This window comes from Sprattus sprattus (assembly GCF_963457725.1).
Source record: "Sprattus sprattus genome assembly, chromosome: 18".
In the NCBI taxonomy this organism is placed as follows: Eukaryota; Metazoa; Chordata; class Actinopteri; order Clupeiformes; family Clupeidae; genus Sprattus; species Sprattus sprattus.
Window position 1 is genome coordinate 13,123,956 of NC_137916.1, and position 17,500 is coordinate 13,141,455.

Genomic DNA, 17,500 nt, shown 5'->3' on the forward strand with positions numbered 1-17,500 from the left:
GCAGGTTTAATTCATTTCAGCTGATAACGCATTAGACAGGCACCTCCCAGATGCATGTTTCAGTGTGGTAAACTGAGATCAGGACTCTGTGTTAGAGATATACAAACTCCCACACAAGCACATACCACACAGGCGATTTTAAACACACAGGGTCTGAGAGAATGTTCCGGGTGCTCGCTCCTCATTATGCCTCAGTGTTTCTGTACAATCCAGACTCTGTGGACTGTGACTTTAAAGAACTCACCTTGCCAAACCAGCCATGACCAATCTCCTTCAGATACAGGAGACTGTGACGTCCAAGGTCCGACGATTTCAGAAATTGAACTAGAAAGAAAAAGGGACATGGAAACAGAAAGATAGAGGGAGGGAGAACAAGAGAAACAAGCATTTTTAAAAGGGTTTACATAAGACAACAGAGGAACACCCAAACACCCAAATCACCAAAGTCTAGCCTCAGCGCACCAACACAACAGCAGAGACTCCAAGAGTTAAGCAAAACTTCTGCTGGACGTGTGTCAAACATCCTCAGACAGACAGACTGTGGTTCTAATTCTCAATATATGAGATTATGATCATTCGAAGAGGACAAAAGCAGAACTGCCCAGAGCTTCACAGGCTTCAGTGATGGGGAGGGGATGAACACTTGTTGAGGAGAGACACAATGAAGAGTTATGGCCTTTCTCAGCACGGGCTTTAAGATGCAACCACCTATCTTACTGTGGCACAGAGACATACGACACGACGGAGGAGTAAGAATACCTTTATGCATTGAAATGACTCAACAGGGGGACGAGGAAGACGAGGATGACGATGATGAGGAAGATGATGATGAAGGTAGCGGCAGAGTGAGAGACAGCGGGCGGACGTCTACTCGGAGCTGCGTGCGGGCAGCTGTGCTCCACGAGGACGCCCGGAGCCGGCCACGCTCCCCCAGCCGCAGTTCCCAGGACCGGGCTCGGAAAGAGACGGAGGTGTGAGTCTCTGCGCCTCCTGCACCTCCTGCACCTCCTGCACGTCCTCTTCCTTCACCTCCTGCTGGGGGGTTGCTGGCCCCGGGGGCCCTCACACAGCTGAGAAAGCAGCTCCCTCCGCCGCTCCTCTGCTCGCTCCTGAGGCGGCACATCCTCACGCTGTGCGACACACACAGTCCCAGCACCCGCAGGCACCGCACAGACTCAGCGCCTGAGGCTAGGACCGGGGTCGGGATCGGGGTCTGGTCGCGGGCCGAGGCAGTATGTGTGCGCTGGGTCGAAGTCCCTGTCTGAGGGGAGCCTCCCGCCTGGCGCTGGTCTGCGGTGGTTTGGGCGCTTGTGCCCGGTGTGGAGGGCATGTCCGCTGTAGCTGCTGCAGCCCACTGCACGGCCAGAGGCTTCTGCGCTGCCTGTGCGCGCGTGCGGACACTGACATAACTTCAGCATAATGCCCCCTTCTTTTCTCCCCCCCCCCTCCTGTCCCTGTCACCAGCATGCCAGCGTTCCTGGGTCCCCAGGGGTAAACAAACAGGGCACTGTGAGAAGCAGAAAGGCCTCTGTCATACACACAGTGCCCCCCCAACCCCACCTCTCCTCAACCCCTCCCTTCTCTCTCTGCTCACCCCCACACATTGCTCCTCCCCTGGATACAGGTCTCGGTGTGCACCGCCGGCCGGTCCCCCTTCTCACAGACACCCTCCCTGTGTCCTTCCCCTTAATAAAAAAGTCCTCCTCCTCTGCAGTGTTCCAGAGGCCGCTCATTCCAGCCCTCCACCCGCTCACGCTCTCCTTAGGCAGGGGCTAAATCACTGCCTTTGTCCCCCAGGCCGGCACCGCCTGGTACCAGGGTGCCAGCACAGACACAAGGCCCATTCTCTGGCCCTCTGACTGAGGGAGGGACTGTCACGGTGATAACCCCCCTCCATCCTCCCTCCCTCCCCCCTCCATCCTGCCTTCTTCCCCCTTATAGCACTGTCTCTATACCACCACCCATCCTCACTCTCTCTCTCTGTCTCTCTCTCTTTCCACAACGGTTTGTTTTGAGGAGCTTGAACTTTGCTTTTGTTAGCCCGTTCCACCCCATGGAATCTGCACTGCAGCATTCCCATCCCACCGGCATTCCCGAGACAGCCGGAGTGAAAATCAGGAGATTCATGTTAGAGAGAGACACTGAGGGACATTCACTGCTGTCCAAGCCCACTCAGCTGTGTGGAAGACACTTTGTCATGCAATAAGGTAGTTTGGGGTTCATAGGCAGTGAAGGGCAAGGCTATATGCTGGATACTGCAGCATACTGCAGAGTCCTGTAGACTCTTTCAAGTTAACATTTATCCAATAAAGGAAAGGAGACTAATACTTCAATATACTTTAATATGCTAATACTTCAAAGGAGACAATGACTTCTAATTAATTAACTGTGGGCTATACACTACATGGCACTGAGCTTATCAGTGGCACAAGAAAGCAAATTCCTCCTTAATGGGATGAATAGTTCTACTGGTTGTATTAGAGTACGTGATAATACAGAGAGGAGACCATAGTTCGAATGTAGAAAATTGGGCTCGGGTTGGACATGTTTCTAAACACTGGTGTGTGTGTGTGTGTGGTTGTGCTCTAGTGTTTGTCACCGCTTGACTAGAATGATATTCCACCAGCCCACAGGCTATGAGTGAGGGGGAGGAGGAGGAGGAGGAGGAGGAAGAGGAGGAGAAGAAAAAGAAGAAGAAGGAGGAGGAGGGAGACAACAATTCTGAAACAGTCATCCACCTCTTCTCCTTCGCTCCCCCCACCACCAACCCCCGCAACACCTGGACCAATCACACCGCCGTCACTATGGAGGGTAGGATGGAGCGTGGTGGTTGGCTGGCAGCGTGATGCTCTTTCCTCCAATGGGTGGCTCAGCTCGCCTCCAGCCTCCGCCTCCCACCCCCACACACCCTCTCACCCTCCCCTCCCGAGGCGCGGGCACAGACAGTGGGTGAGTCATGCTCAGAGTCACGATGAGCACACCGGATCTTTCTCATTCTGCTCAACAGACGGTTGGAGCCCCCACCCCCCCCGCCACTACACGCATGTGTGTGTGTGTGTATGTGTGTGTGTATGTGTGTGTGTGTGTGAATGTGTGTGTGTGTGTCTGTGTGTGTGTGTGTGTGTGTGTGTGTGTGTGTCTGTGTGTGTGTGTGTGTGTGTGTGTGTGTGTGAAAGAGAGAGAGAGAGAGACATAGAGAGAGAGGTGCAGTGCATGTACTGCTGATTGCACACCTTGACACCTCAGGGGCTAATGCTAATTATACCCATAAAGTCAACACAAGCGTGCCAAATGCAGCACTGGGAGTTGGGGACTCTGTGTGGGGGGAACATTTTAATTTGGCCTCACCACGCAATGATATGAGTGATCATCATGTGTGAAACCGCACACTCAACCCCTCATAGGTGCACATGCTGAAACCGACAGATGCTACCTGCACAAGCGGGCACACACACACACACACACACACACACACTTACACTTACACAGAGGACAAAAGGAAGACCTCTCTCTCTCCAGTTACTGCAAAAGGTTTCACATGGCCCCCCACCTCTCTCTCTCTCTCTCTGTCTCTTTCTCTCTGTTTGTCTCTCTCTCACTCTCTCTCTCTTCTCCAGCCCTCTCCAGCTGCTTGCACGTTATGTAACAGACAGCTGTTTGTCCCCCCTCAGAGAGGGAGCTTGTTCCCCTAGCCCGTCGCGCTCCATGGCAAGAATGCTCATCAGGACAAACACAACCACTGCTCTTTTTTTTTTCCTCTTCCAATGTGCTGCAGCTCAAGAGCGATTAGAGGGGGGGGGACACTGTTATTCCACACTGTCTCAAGTTACTCCAGATGGGCCCAAGGGGTGCTCCGCCTAGGGACGGAGCTGACTCCTACTCCACTGAGTTCCATTCTATTCACTCCACAGGAGGAGCGCTGTTGCCTTGCAGATGCACTTAAAACATGGGCTTTGGGCCGTGCTCTCAAATGTGTGTTGGTCATTCTGGGTGGCCAGATGAATGGTTATGTTCAAAAAGGGTTGCGGGTTCAGGGTTCACAGAAAGGGCGGATCTAACACAGTGACTCCAGAGGAAATGAAGGGGGGTTCATCGGGCGAGATGGTTGTCTGGGGGAACAAAACCCATACACACAAACCCCATCCTGTAAACCCTTTGATCACTTCAGGGGCTTCTTCTGTCTGGTCTTTGACCAACCATAGTTGTCGCCCACTCAACATCATTTTACTGTTATTTAGCCATGTTGGGACACGATAGAGCCTTTTGCCAAAATCCATATTTGGCCTAGGTTGCCTGAGATGAGGGAAGATGGCTGAGAGAGGAAACAACACAGAGAGATAGCGAGTGTAATGCAAGATGGCACTTACTTGATCGTCCTGGCTGCTTGGACACAGGGAGCGAGACCTCGGTAAGCGGCAGGATGTAGACCTCGGGTCCGTTCTGGGAGCCGGGGGAGGCCAGTGCATCGGCCCGGGACTCCTCCCCCTCAGTGTTCTCAAGCTCCTGTGGGACCAGACAGGAAGAGGGGGGGGGGGGGGGGGGGGCATGAGATTGACAGCCCTCACAGCCTATAACCTGCCACAACTGCATGCAATTGGCTTCAGACAATAAATATGGAAACTGTTGGATTGTACAGAAATGCTGATGTCCATGTTTACTTGCTGACTTCCACTATTACACGTGACTGGATCCCGGGGTTGGGATAGTAAGGATGACCAACTTCAGTCAGCTCACAGGCAAAGAATTCAATGCACAAACAGAACAGATTCAACAAACAATTTCATTTATTTAGGGTAGAGTGCTGCAGTTTGCTATCATTACACTCTGCATGAACTGGATAAAGGTAATTAAGTTAACATAAAATTCTGTGCAAAGCTTAAACCAATCTGACCATGGTTTTAAGTATTGTCTCCTTTTATTTGAAAAAAAAACCTACTAGTTTGAAGAGATATTTAATCAACTAACACAGCTAAATTAACTAAATAAACAGTAGACAGTTACCAAAAGACTGTTAGTGTCCTTACTGCACTGTGCAAATTGTTGCACACTCAGTGGTTGCCACCTGTAGGGGCACACTTACTGAACATCAGCTGTGCGCTGGCATGAATCCGACTGATTTGATTGGATGTTTATGTGCTGTGACATCCCTCGTGGGATCACCTTTCCAAGGCTGTTTTCACAGGAGGATTTTTCAACAATGGCCATTTCCTGCCATATCCATATCAACACTTCCTCTACGCCAGGGCTGCCCAATTTGGGGCCCGCGGGCCAAATGTGGCACGCGCTGGATTTATTTTGGCCCGCGCTCCGCTCAGAATTATAGTTAGAACGTCATTCGTTAGACAGCATTTTAACCCATTTTTAACAGGGTCTCTGTTTCAACGTCATATTTAACTAAGACTGGTTGCAGTTCACTGCTTGGCCACAGTTTTAACATTGTTTCAGATGGGTCAAGGGGGGCGCTATTGACCTTTTGTCAATACAGATCCATATCTATGGTTATCTTGTTGCTATGCTAGCTAACTAGCTAGCTTTTACCTTAACCTTAAACGATTTAAATGGAAGAGCTCCGTTTGCATGAAATGATAGCTAGTTATCTAGCTGATGTTATAGTCTTCTCAACTTACATGTAGGCCTATAATGGGAAAAGGTAGAACAAGTTCATATTCATGAGTTCAAATTCACACATGTCAACACGAGTTTAGCAACTGCCAACTGTAAGTACCTTACTTATGTTTGTGTAAAGAATGTTGATATGAAATATGAAATCAACCAGTAGTCAATGTGCAAGCTCTCTCTCTCTCTCTATCTGAGTTGGGGCAGTCTGTCCTTCAGTTGAGGTCAAGGCATGACGCTCTCTTGCTACAAGTTTCACCTGCTCGTGTTAGCTTAACAAATGTTTGTGGAGGTAGCCTTTGGAGTCAAGTGCTGTCACGGCGCTTGTTTCCACGGCACAGCTTGCACGTAACTGTTATATCTTTCTCTTTTGACGGATACAAATAGAAAATAATGGGAGTATTTCCATCGAAACATCAGCAGTCACTCTTGTTGCCTGCAATCATGTTTATTAGCCTTTAACTTGCTGTTAGTTGATTGGCCATTATAGAAGTCCCCTACCTATCTTCCCTGTGTATACTAATAGATTACATAAAATTAGTATGATATGTTAATAAATGTTTCTTTTTTTACCTGAAGCAAATGTTATCTTTCCCCATTATTTTCGTCTTGGAGTATACCAGAATGCTTAATTTACATGTTAAAATAACAAAAAAATCTGGGGGGGATACCCCCAGACCCCCCTACAGGCAGGGCTTGGTTTGTCACCTTTTTTTTTAGCCCTTCTGAGTTTGCAGGTATGTACATTAAAGGTAATGTTAATTGGGTACACATATGCAATACATTTCAATATAATGGGACATGACCTAAAATGAAACTCTGGTTTTGGCCCGCGGCCCTCCACTCCGATTAATATTTGGCCCCTGACAAGAAAGAATTTGGGCACCCCTGCTCTACGCAATACTTAAGCCATTCATAACCGTGGGAGAGAAAAGTGTTTGTCTATCCACAGAAGATGTTTACTACATGTGGCCTACAGAGAGTCCAGGCAGAACAGCATTCCCTAACGCCATGACTACAGAGTGACAGCATGAGTGACTGCTAGCTATTGAGTGAACTGCATATCTATCTAGGAAACACATGTGGAGGATCTTTGGATGTATGGGGGGTTCCAGCTGAACATCATGTGTTATGATGTGAATAACAGATTAATGTTAAATTGTAGGACAAGAATTCTGTTCTATGAAATAAACTTAACTCAGCTATGTGGTGTAAGAGTCACAATATATCTCGTTACAGCAACACAAAAAAATGCTACTATTTAGGCGCTACTGACTTTTTTATGCTTTTTGTCTTGTTTTTCAGTGTTCCATTCCTGGCTCCGATAGGACGTGTTTTACCCGTTATAAAACTGCAGTAGAAAACTGGTCAGTACCAGATCTCACAGCCAGCGGTCTGGGGTTTAGGAGGTGGTTTTCTTCTGGGAGGCTCTTCATGCTCTCTAGTTTGGTCTCTGCACACATTTCCACCCTGTGGTTCTTTGGACAACACCCTTTTCCCACCCCCCCACACTATCCCCCACTCCTACACACACAATCAAAACTTGTGTGTCTCGACAGCTCTGATCAATACAGGCCATCGTTTCACCCAGATGATAAGCAGCCTGTACAGTGACTCACTGGCCTGGTCTCTGAGTCTGTTCCTGATTCATCAGCCTGTAAGAAAACACACACTCACACCCTATAGCCACAGCTGAACGCATTACAGATCTATTAATCACACTCACTTGTTTTTATTAGCACGGTGGCCCGGGAGAGAGCGCCAGACTTCATAACGAGGTGTGACTTCCACAACAAGCATATCTTCACAGGAAGCTGGACTCAGAACGTCTGTGTGTGTGTATGTGTGTGTTTCTGTTTTAGTGTGTATGTGTGTGTGTGCACGTATTTGCGCTTGTGTGTGTATGAGTGATGATGTGGGGTGAGCGTGTGTGTATGAGTGCGTTACGAATAGTTAATAATTCATTAAAAGTCAGTGTGCTGCAAAATATGACAAGTAAATGTGGTGTGTTTGTGTGTGTGTGTGTGTGTCCATGTCCATTCATGTGTGCAGCTCTGATGCTCAGAAGGGCCAGTTTCAGACAGCCGAGCCCATTCGTTTCTCATTCAGCCGAGCCACCTGCCTCTCCCTGGGGAACAGCGTGAATGAGGGGCCCTGGCCACAAGTCAACCATTCCTCAGGCTCCCGGTGAGACCACAGTGTAAACACCCTCCACTCATCACCATCTCACACACTCAGAGCTCTCAGCAGGCTCTTCTTCAGGCTTTGAGCTTTGAGTTCTCTCTACCCTCACATTCATTTCACAAATCACCTCCGCTGTGGGAGAAGTGGGGCGTCTCTGAGAAGTCCTTTGATGGGAAGCACTTTGAGAAACATCCTTAAATAAGCACTCAGATCATTTATCACAATCTGAAATTCTGTGTGGGATTTCATTTAATTTGTTCCTTTAGCAAAAGTGTTTATACAGAGGACGTACATTTCATCAGTACGTGAGCTCCCTGGGTATCAAACCCACCAGCTTGGTGTTAGCAGATCACTCAACCAGTGGAACCATGGGACATGTAGTCCATCATGGGACATTTTCAGTTCAAACACACAGCCAGACCTGAAACATGTACTACATATGCTACATTCTCCAATGCTGGCCTATATGTCAGAGGCGTCAGATGTGAGAAGACCACAGACTATCTGGACCAGAGACCCAGTACAAGCCCTTTCTTCACAGGAGCACACATTTTCATTACACTGTATTGTAAATTTGGATTTCATTTATGAAATTAATTGATATTTGAAGCATTTCATCCCTTATTTGGAGTGGATGAGTAAGATAGACTTTGAATCCAAACACATTTGGTATCCAACTGCTAGAGAATCATGTGTTCCAGCATTTATGTTCAGGTTCAGATCTCCAGTCCCTTTGAAGTTGCCTTGAGAATGCAGATCTGTACAGGGTGAATCTTAAGCCTTCACTTGCTATACCTCAGTTAATATTAATTTGTGGATAGTATTAAGCCTGTCGCTAGCAGTTTGCTGTGAACCGGGTGGTATGGTATATATCATTTGTTGTAATTATTCTGTCTAATTCTATTCTATGATGTGCTACATAATAATAAACCAGATGATGAGATATTAGATTTTTTTGACATTTGTAGCACATTTTATTTCATTCTGGTAAAATATTTCTGGCTCATTTTGATTGCCCCTCTCTCTGTACCTTAGGCAGCTGTTTGGCCTCCTTCTAGAACCTCTTGTGGAATAAAGAGAACAGAAAGAAGGAGAGGTAGAGACCCCTGGCAGAAGCGCTCCACTGAGGAAGCAGACATTTTGTTCTAATGACATCGCTGGCTTTCATCTCATCCTCTGGGTCCTTATGTTATTTGATACAGGCATCTCCACGAGCATGTACCAAAACATCCTAATCCTCTTTAATGAACTTGTCTTTTTCCCATCCACACACACACACACACACACACACACACACACACACACACACACACACACACACACACACACACACACACACACACACACACACACACACACACACACACACACACACACACACACACACACACACACAGAGAAAGAGAGAGAGAGGGATAGAGAACTCTCTAAGGATGACAATGCTATTGTGACAATCAGTGTGGACACATGCGTCCAATTTCCGATTTCAGTCCGATTTAAATTGGATATTGGACACATGTGACTCCCCAGAACTAGATTCATTGTGTCCAGCTTGAGTCCGACTGGACTCCGATGTAAACCCCTGGACACACGATTCGATTCCGCTGGGAATTGGACTGGGCGCGCATGTGTCTCTCGAAACTAGATTGAAATTGGACAACAACAACTTTTGCACGTGCTTGAGATCGTGCCCACAGACATATACATGCATCATATATGTCTATGATATGATAATCGCTGCTAGACGCTCAGTTCTTGTGCTCCCTCTCATTCACGTTGAAATACTGAAAGCGAAACTGAAACTTATAAACTGCAACGCAACTGTTTGGGACAGAATGCGCTAATTCAGTGAACAAATATTTTCATATTACTTTTTCACCAGTTGTTAGTCATGTAATCCTTTCATATCGATTTGAATCAATCAATACTAATACAAATTTAACTGTGGTGTGTTTTTTTTTCATTTCACAACGTATTTACTGTATAATCAACGGTAGCAGATGTAAACATTCCGCATTTGATTTGAACTGACACGGCCAAGAACTAGTTGTGTCACTGCCATGTGCTTAGAGATAGAGCAGTTAACCCCCCATGGAGACCCCATGGAGAGAATTGAATGGGATCGAAGTGCTGCCATCATGTGTCCACACTGAATGCTCTCAATAAACAAACAAAGCTAATTAACAGAGTAACCTCAGCTCAGTCCATCTACCATTCCCCATCCCTTCTTTTCTCTCACTAGTGCAGTGCCCGTAGAAATTATGCATTCTGTAGTGTTAGCAGACATAGGTGTAGCTGTTGGGTAGTGTAATAGCAAGACATATTTGCACTCCACATAGGTACAGGTTACACTGAAGTATTATTGTGATGCATGTTTCCTTTTCATTAAGAAATGTTTTAATGTTGTATAGCCTTTTTGGAGATATACCAACAAATAAAGTTTGAGATTATTTAGTGGATGCAGTTGAATATAGATTTCAAAGTTGCTGTCTAAACTATAAACTAAATGTCATAAAGAAATACAAAATTATTTAAAATGAAGTTATGGTTGAAATAGGATCACTTCTTTATTGTAAGGGTAAGTGTAGGGTAAGAATGGTCATGCAGTTGAACTCAAATGTAGGTTAATTTTATTGATTATATGTACTGTACTGTATTACTTCGATGATGCTAGCTTTGACAGCCCACTCTCAGACAGATCGTAAGCTAATAATGTCCTTACAATGGGAACACAGTTTAAATACTGGAGATGGCGTTACTATCCCCCACCCGAATTCAGTGCAGAACTGGGAGGATAACATGATGACGTGGCCCAACATAACTTACAGCGAGATTTGCGCGTATTTCGTGGACTCCATAGCAACAGATGGGAAAGCAATGGACAATTTGAAAGCCTCCGAGGCTTATCAATATAAGCTACCATTTGTAGCGGTGTAGTACTCCACTCTCTCTCTCTCTTACACACACTCTCTCTCTTTCTCTCTCTCTCTCTCTCTCTCACACACACACACACACATACACACACATACATACACACACACACACACACACACACACACACATACACACACACACACACACACACACACACACACATACACCCTCCCTCTTCCCTCTATCTCAGAAATGGTTTCCTCTCCTCCTCTGCTGACAGGAGCAGTGCTTTAGGGCTGACTGTGTGGAATGACAGAGCTGAGGCAGAGAAGCAGAAGCAGGGCCAGGCCAGAGCTGCGTCCTGATAGTATATCTCTCTCTTGGAATGAATTGAGTGTTTGTCGTCAAGAGTTATGGGGTGAGTAGCCTGTGTGTGTGTGTGTGTGTGTGTGTGTATGTGTGTGTACTGCACTGTGGCCCAGCTCAGGCTGCGTGTACCAGGCACCTCCTGTTGTCAAGGCCAGTCAGCCTTCTTTCTCACACACACACTCACATTCTCTCAAATACATATTCACTCTCTCTCTCTCACACACACATATTCACTCTCTGTCCCTCTCTATCTCTCCCTCTCGCCCTCTCTCTCCCTCCCTATCTCACTCTCTCTCTCACACACATATTTATTCTCTGTCTTTCTCTCTCTCTCTCTCTCCCTCCCTCTCTCCCTCTCTCTCTCTCACACACACACAGTACTCATGAATAGCATCCTACACTCCCACACACAATAACAAAACAACAACTTAACCACTGGCTTCCTGACGCTCTAATCCTCACCTCAGCTCCCCACGGAGGGTGACGCAGCACAGCTCTCAGCAGCTCTGGCTCTGGCTCTGGCAGCCATTATCTCCCGCTCCGCTTTATGATTACTGCAAGCTGCTGTCACATGCAGCCACAACTAAATCCCCACAAACACGACAACCAGCCTGCTACTCCTCATCTACCACACAGAGGCCTCTGAAAGTGTGTGTGTGTGTGTGTGTGTGTGTGTGTGTGTGTGTGTGTGTGTGTGTGTGTGTGTGTGTGTCTTTGATTGTTTGTTTTTGTGTGTGTGCATGTGTTTGTGTGTGTGAGTGTTTGTTTGTTTGTTTTTGTGTGTGTGCGTACGTGCATTCTTACCTTTCATACTTAACATTTTCACTTGAAAATGACATCAGGCATGTAAACAGGCATGTAAACTCAGGGTCATTCCATGTGAACTATGGGCCAGATCAAAACTGGCAAATCTGACATCAGATCATCTTTGGTCTTGAATAACACACTCTGAGATGACATGTCCTAAAATGCTAGCTCCCTACTCTCAAATATGTTCTGTTTAGAATGTATTTAATACTCATGAAAACTACCTCTAAAAAAAGATTTTTTTTGGCCGTGAACATCTTCGGACCTTAGTACCTTGGCCATAAATATGACCAGAGGTCTGAAATATGGCATGCTGTCATTTGTTTTATGCTGGATGGATAGATATTGAGGCCCAAACATAGTAATAAAATTGTCAGAATTATATTTAGAGGTTTAAAAAATCCAGATGTTGCATTTTCTGATACTAACAAATTCTGGACAGATTTACACAGTGCGGCTCAATTTGGTGATTATTTTTTTACCCCTTACATAATGGATGTAATTATATCACTCATAGCATAATCGATGTATTTAGTTTGATCCATTACATAATGGATTCTGAATATTTTCTTTGATAGTAGGATGGTTAAACTTATGATGAACAAATTAATTCAAAAGTAACAATATATCTGGAGCACATGAAATTAATTCTAAAAGAGACACATATTTATACATTTTAACATGCCTTTGACATTCATAAAACATTCCCTGAAGACTTTAAGTACATGAAACACATTTTATTTTATTTCGATTTGAAACTGTACCCACGTTAATGCTTGAATCATTCCAGATGCTATGTCTATACATGTGTACAGAACTGTGACAAATCAGGTCTGTACACTTTAATTTTTTTGATTTTTTATTCCTCTTAATATGTTTTTAATTACATTTTGTAACCATTTATCTGTATGTCTATTGTATACACATTTATGGTAGTTTAAAGGTAGTTTCCATGAATACAAAATCAATTCTGAACAGAAAGGTTTGGGGAGTTGGGAGCTAACATTTTGGGATATGTCACCTCAGAGTTTATTTGTCAAGACAAGAATGCTCATGGTGTTATGGAAAGATCTTAGCCTGGTGACACCAGCCTACGTATTTCCGCCTGAATTGATTTCAAGCTCATACTCAGTCTGGCCCAACCCCATTGACAATCGTCTCCAGAACTCAAAATTTTGCAGGACCAATCAGCGAACAGTTCAGAGCTGTGACGCAAAACTCGCCTTGGAGGAAAAGACACGAAAAGCTATCGGAAAAGTTGTCTCAACTCTCGAGAACATCAGAAAATTAAAAGGAGAACAAGAGTATTTTCTTGTAAGTTTTATGATTGGAAAGGACGTCGTAGCTCTTCTCCCAACTGGCTTTGGGAAGAGTTTAATCTACCGAATGCTTACTAAACGTTGCTGATTGGTTAAGGGAACTCCAATGATTTTAAACCTCAAGATAAGCACCCGCCGATCTCGGAAACCAAAATGCATTGGGTTGGCCCAGACTGAAAGACGGAATGAAATGGAGTCACAGGCTGGTAATGGCCAGGCTAGAAAGATCTTCCCAATTTGGTTAAAATGCCATGGACTGACCCAAAGGCATGTTAGTGCCGTAGTGTTAGAGAACATGCAGTCTCACAGAACACGATCCTGGCACAGATAACACAGGAATTTATCACATTGCCTTTCAATGCTATGCTGATTCTGGTCTGGTTTTCCTGACATTCTCAAATCCTCCCCCTGTTTCTTGAACAGCCATACCACACTGTACATGGGGAGCAAGACACTCCCAGAATGCTGAGTATTTGAAGATTTGATGCAAGGCTCCTTTGAGATGAGTAAGTAAACTCTGTCTTGGCACAGCTCTGTGTTCTGGTGGACGGGGAGTGTGGCAGCGGTTCACCCAGTGTTTGATTGAATAAAGCCCTTCATTAGATTTGGGGAAAAGTTGGCAAGGCAATGAGGCAAGGCAGCTCTTTTTCTGTTACATTTACTTCGATGCTAGGCTACTGAAGATTCACTTAGATGCTAGGGTTCTGAACATTTATGGGAACAAGAACTTTCAGCATACAGATCACGCAGGTTAAGAACAGTGCCTGGGTAACATCAGTCAGAAGAAAGTTCTCACTCAATTCAATCAACCAAACTTTAGTGACTAAGCACTCAAACATATGATGTCTGTGATACCTTATGGAAGGTACAAAGTAACCCCTACACCTAATTGTAATTGTACAATTTGGCATTGTATCTCAACCAGAACATGTAAGGGATAATGTATAGAACGCAGGTCATTGTCGGGAAAATAAGCCCCGACAGGGCGAACAGCACCCCGACGCGAAGCGGAGGGGTGTTGATTCACCGTGAAGGGGCTTATTTTCCCGACAATGACCGGCGTTCTATACATTATCCCGCTTATTATACGGCTAAAACTAAAAAAATTACTTAACACAGTGTGTCTTTTTACAATGTATTTGTTTTTGTTATTATACGTAGTGTTAAAAAGCAGAGAAATAGTTCGCCAAAGACGTTGAACTTCAAAGACAGTTGAACATTCTTTAGAACACAGCTGCTCAACCGTCAGCTGAAACTCCCTTGATAAGTTACCGTACTACTTGCGGAGTGCTACGAAAGATGTGAATCAGAGGCAAAAAGGCCACTTTCCTTGACAGCGGTCATTAACTGCATAGCAACGGTCAGTTATCGGAAAATAGTTGACCGCAGAACGTTGGGAAGCCCCATTCAAGTGAATGGAGCATTCTACAGCATTAAGAAGAGCCGTGTAATAATGTTAGATATATTCTAGAATGAGCAACACTATAAGATCTGTGGGGAACACAATACTCTCACAGCTTATTCACAGCTTTCAATGATGACAGCACTCCTGGAGACTGGAGCTGTGTCTATGAAATGGAACTGAATGGAACACGTCAGGCTGTTGTGTTTATCCCTCAAAATTGAGAGAAAAAACGTTTCATTACTCAAGATCTCAGGAGGGGGATTCTCTTGTATTTCTCAAAGTACACCTCTTGAGTACTCACAATAGGGATCTGTTTTTACTTGCAACTTGCATTGCCTCCCAATCCCTTCTCCCTCTTTTACAATAATGAATACATGCAGTGGTTAAAGTTGGATTTGGTAGGTTGGGGTACTCTATTTTCCGGTGTGGTGGCGGCGGCGGGGGGGTATTTGGTGGATCTGGCGGCGGCCATGGCGGGGGGTATTTGATGGATCTGGTGGCGGCGGCGTTGAAATCACCCATTCCTATATTTTTTTAATCACAGTGATATAAGGAGGTCTAACCAAAGACCTAAACCAGGGATGGATCATGAGCCTTTGGGCCCCTATTTGGTTCCATGAGAAAAATTTGAATTTGGTAAATATGATTTCCTGTATTCTGGTGCATTTTGGGGATGGCCAGCTGGAAATGAACAATTAGTGCTGACATTTAGATTTGAAACTCATAGCATTTAAGCGATTGGATGAAAGGGTATGTTTGTTTAAAATACTCATACTGTGAATTTCCCCAACAATCTGGTAAATTATGTGCTATGTGAGTGCTACTGGTACTGGGCTGCTGAGCTGTGCTGCTGATGCTACTGCTAGGCTGGGCATGGCTGGGCTGCTGAGCTGTGCTGCTGATGCTACTGCTAGGCTGGGCATGGCTGGGCTGCTGAAGCTGGGCTGTACTGCTACTGCTAGGCTGGGCTGCCGCTGGGTTGCTGCTGTGCTGTACAGTGGTGCTGATGCTGGGCTGAGCTGGGCTGCTACTCTTGATGCTGCTCTGGGCTATGACCTGGGCTGCTTTCATTCCCCTAATCACGGTGAAGATAAGGAATTTGGAAAATGACACTTAAATCAGCCTTGATGACTGCAACAGTGAAAATGGATAACGAAATCTGTTCTGCATCAGGCCAAATCTTAGTCATTCTTACACAGTAATCACAGCGCAAATTAGACAGTGCCTACTTAGTTCCATGGCCTGGACTGTCCACTCACACAGCCATTAATAAACAACACTGCAGACTTCAGTTATTAAATTAAAAATATTTTACTGTTAAATGAATTATCAAAACATGACATAGCAACAATGCTTGGTAGACTTCTTAGACTATCAATTGCTTGATTTTAAAAGAAAATCTAAAAAGAATGACTGTTTAGGCACCATTTCCAGACAAATTCTTACCCTTGGAAATAATCAGTTATTTTTCGTTTACACCCTCTCTTATTTCGATCCTCCTCCATCTTTAAGAAGGAAAGTACTCACATTTCTTGTCTATCTGACAAGCTGACGTGCTAGCCAATAACCAACTAGTTGCAGTTAACCATTGTTAATGTTCGTCATTCTCAGTCAGGGCCAGAGTGATAGAAAACGAATAACTAAAAGCCTGGTTCTTTCTTTAAGTTGTGTTTGTTGCCCTATTTAAAATATAGACGTTAGACTTTAGCTTACTACTTCACCTTGGACTCCAACATGCACTCACTCTGACTGGAACAGTCTAAACACTTACCGCAAAGCGTCGCGCTCTCAACTGAACTGACAGGTTAACTGTTTTTTTTTCGCGCGAAGCGTGTTTGTCAGAGGGATGAACAAGGCGGGGCTAGGGGATGATATTACGTTTTGATTTGATCGAGACGCTGACGAACTCCTTCAGAAGGAGCGCGAGCCTTTCACAGTGCACGTAAAGGCCGGTTCAGACCAAAGATTCGCGACGAGACGAGACTGGCCTTAACATTAAAAAAAAAAAAAAAAAATCTGGTGCCTAAACAGTCATTCTTTTTAGATTTTCTTTTAAAATCAAGCAATTGATAGTCTAAGAAGTCTACCAAGCATTGTTGCTATGTCATGTTTTGATAATTCATTTAACAGTAAAATATTTTTAATTTAATAACTGAAGTCTGCAGTGTTGTTTTTTTTTTTCTTTAAATAATCTATTTATTTATTAATTTATCTGAGGTGCCGGTACTGAGTACCGGAGCGTTCCGGCCCACTTTAACCCCTGAATACATGTAACTATAATCAACATTAGATCACAAAAATGCTTTAGAGAACCAGTTCCTATCCCTATGAACTACAAAATCAGATGTAACTGCCCCAGTGCTGGCTGTGTGGGGATGGATCTGTTCTGGAGTGATCTGGGGTGCGAAGGGCAAGGGCCTTACCTTGAAGTTGATGTCACCCTTCTTGCAGCACAGGCAGGCCAGCATGAGGAAGACGAAGGTGAAGAGGCCAGAGAAGGAGACGGCCACCACGGCCAGAGAGGACGGCCATGAAAGCTCACTCAGGGGGGCCCCACCTACGGAAGACAAACAACACTGCTGTCACCATGACAAGGCTGTCACGACGCTGCCCAGGTGAAGAACAACACCCACAGACTCCACAGAATCCACTTTTGACGGTATTCACCTAGGGTTAGGGTTGAATAGGCAGAGCTGTAAGAATGCCTTATCCCTCTCTTTCTCTCTCTCTCTCTCTCTCTCTCTTTCTATATATATATATATATATATATATATATATATTCCGAGGCATGTGTTGAGGCTGATTTGTTTGAAGTCTGTTTACTCCTGCTGTTTAAACAGGTACAGGCACCTAAATGATTCATAACAGAACAGAGGCACAGCAGGCCACTGCCTCGTCTCTCCTGACGGCTGCCTCTGCGTAGCGT

The 17,500-nt window shown here is 45.0% G+C and overlaps 1 protein-coding gene across 2 annotated transcripts in view; it reads right to left on the minus strand.

Moving 5' to 3' along the window:
- The window catches only part of aatka (apoptosis-associated tyrosine kinase a), a 47,520-nt gene that overhangs the window by 11,755 nt on the left and 18,265 nt on the right, over positions 1 to 17,500 (minus strand). Inside the window, exons 2-4 of one of the 2 annotated variants that reach the window (XM_080856062.1) lie at positions 16,998 to 17,131; positions 4,368 to 4,503; positions 245 to 324 (exon numbers count right to left, since the gene is read on the minus strand). In XM_080856062.1, the coding sequence (XP_080712188.1) occupies positions 245 to 324; positions 4,368 to 4,503; positions 16,998 to 17,131 (350 nt within the window). Of the gene's footprint in view, positions 1 to 244; positions 325 to 759; positions 933 to 4,367; positions 4,504 to 16,997; positions 17,132 to 17,500 lie in introns of those variants that run through there. The other variant, XM_080856063.1, reaches the window with a different exon arrangement.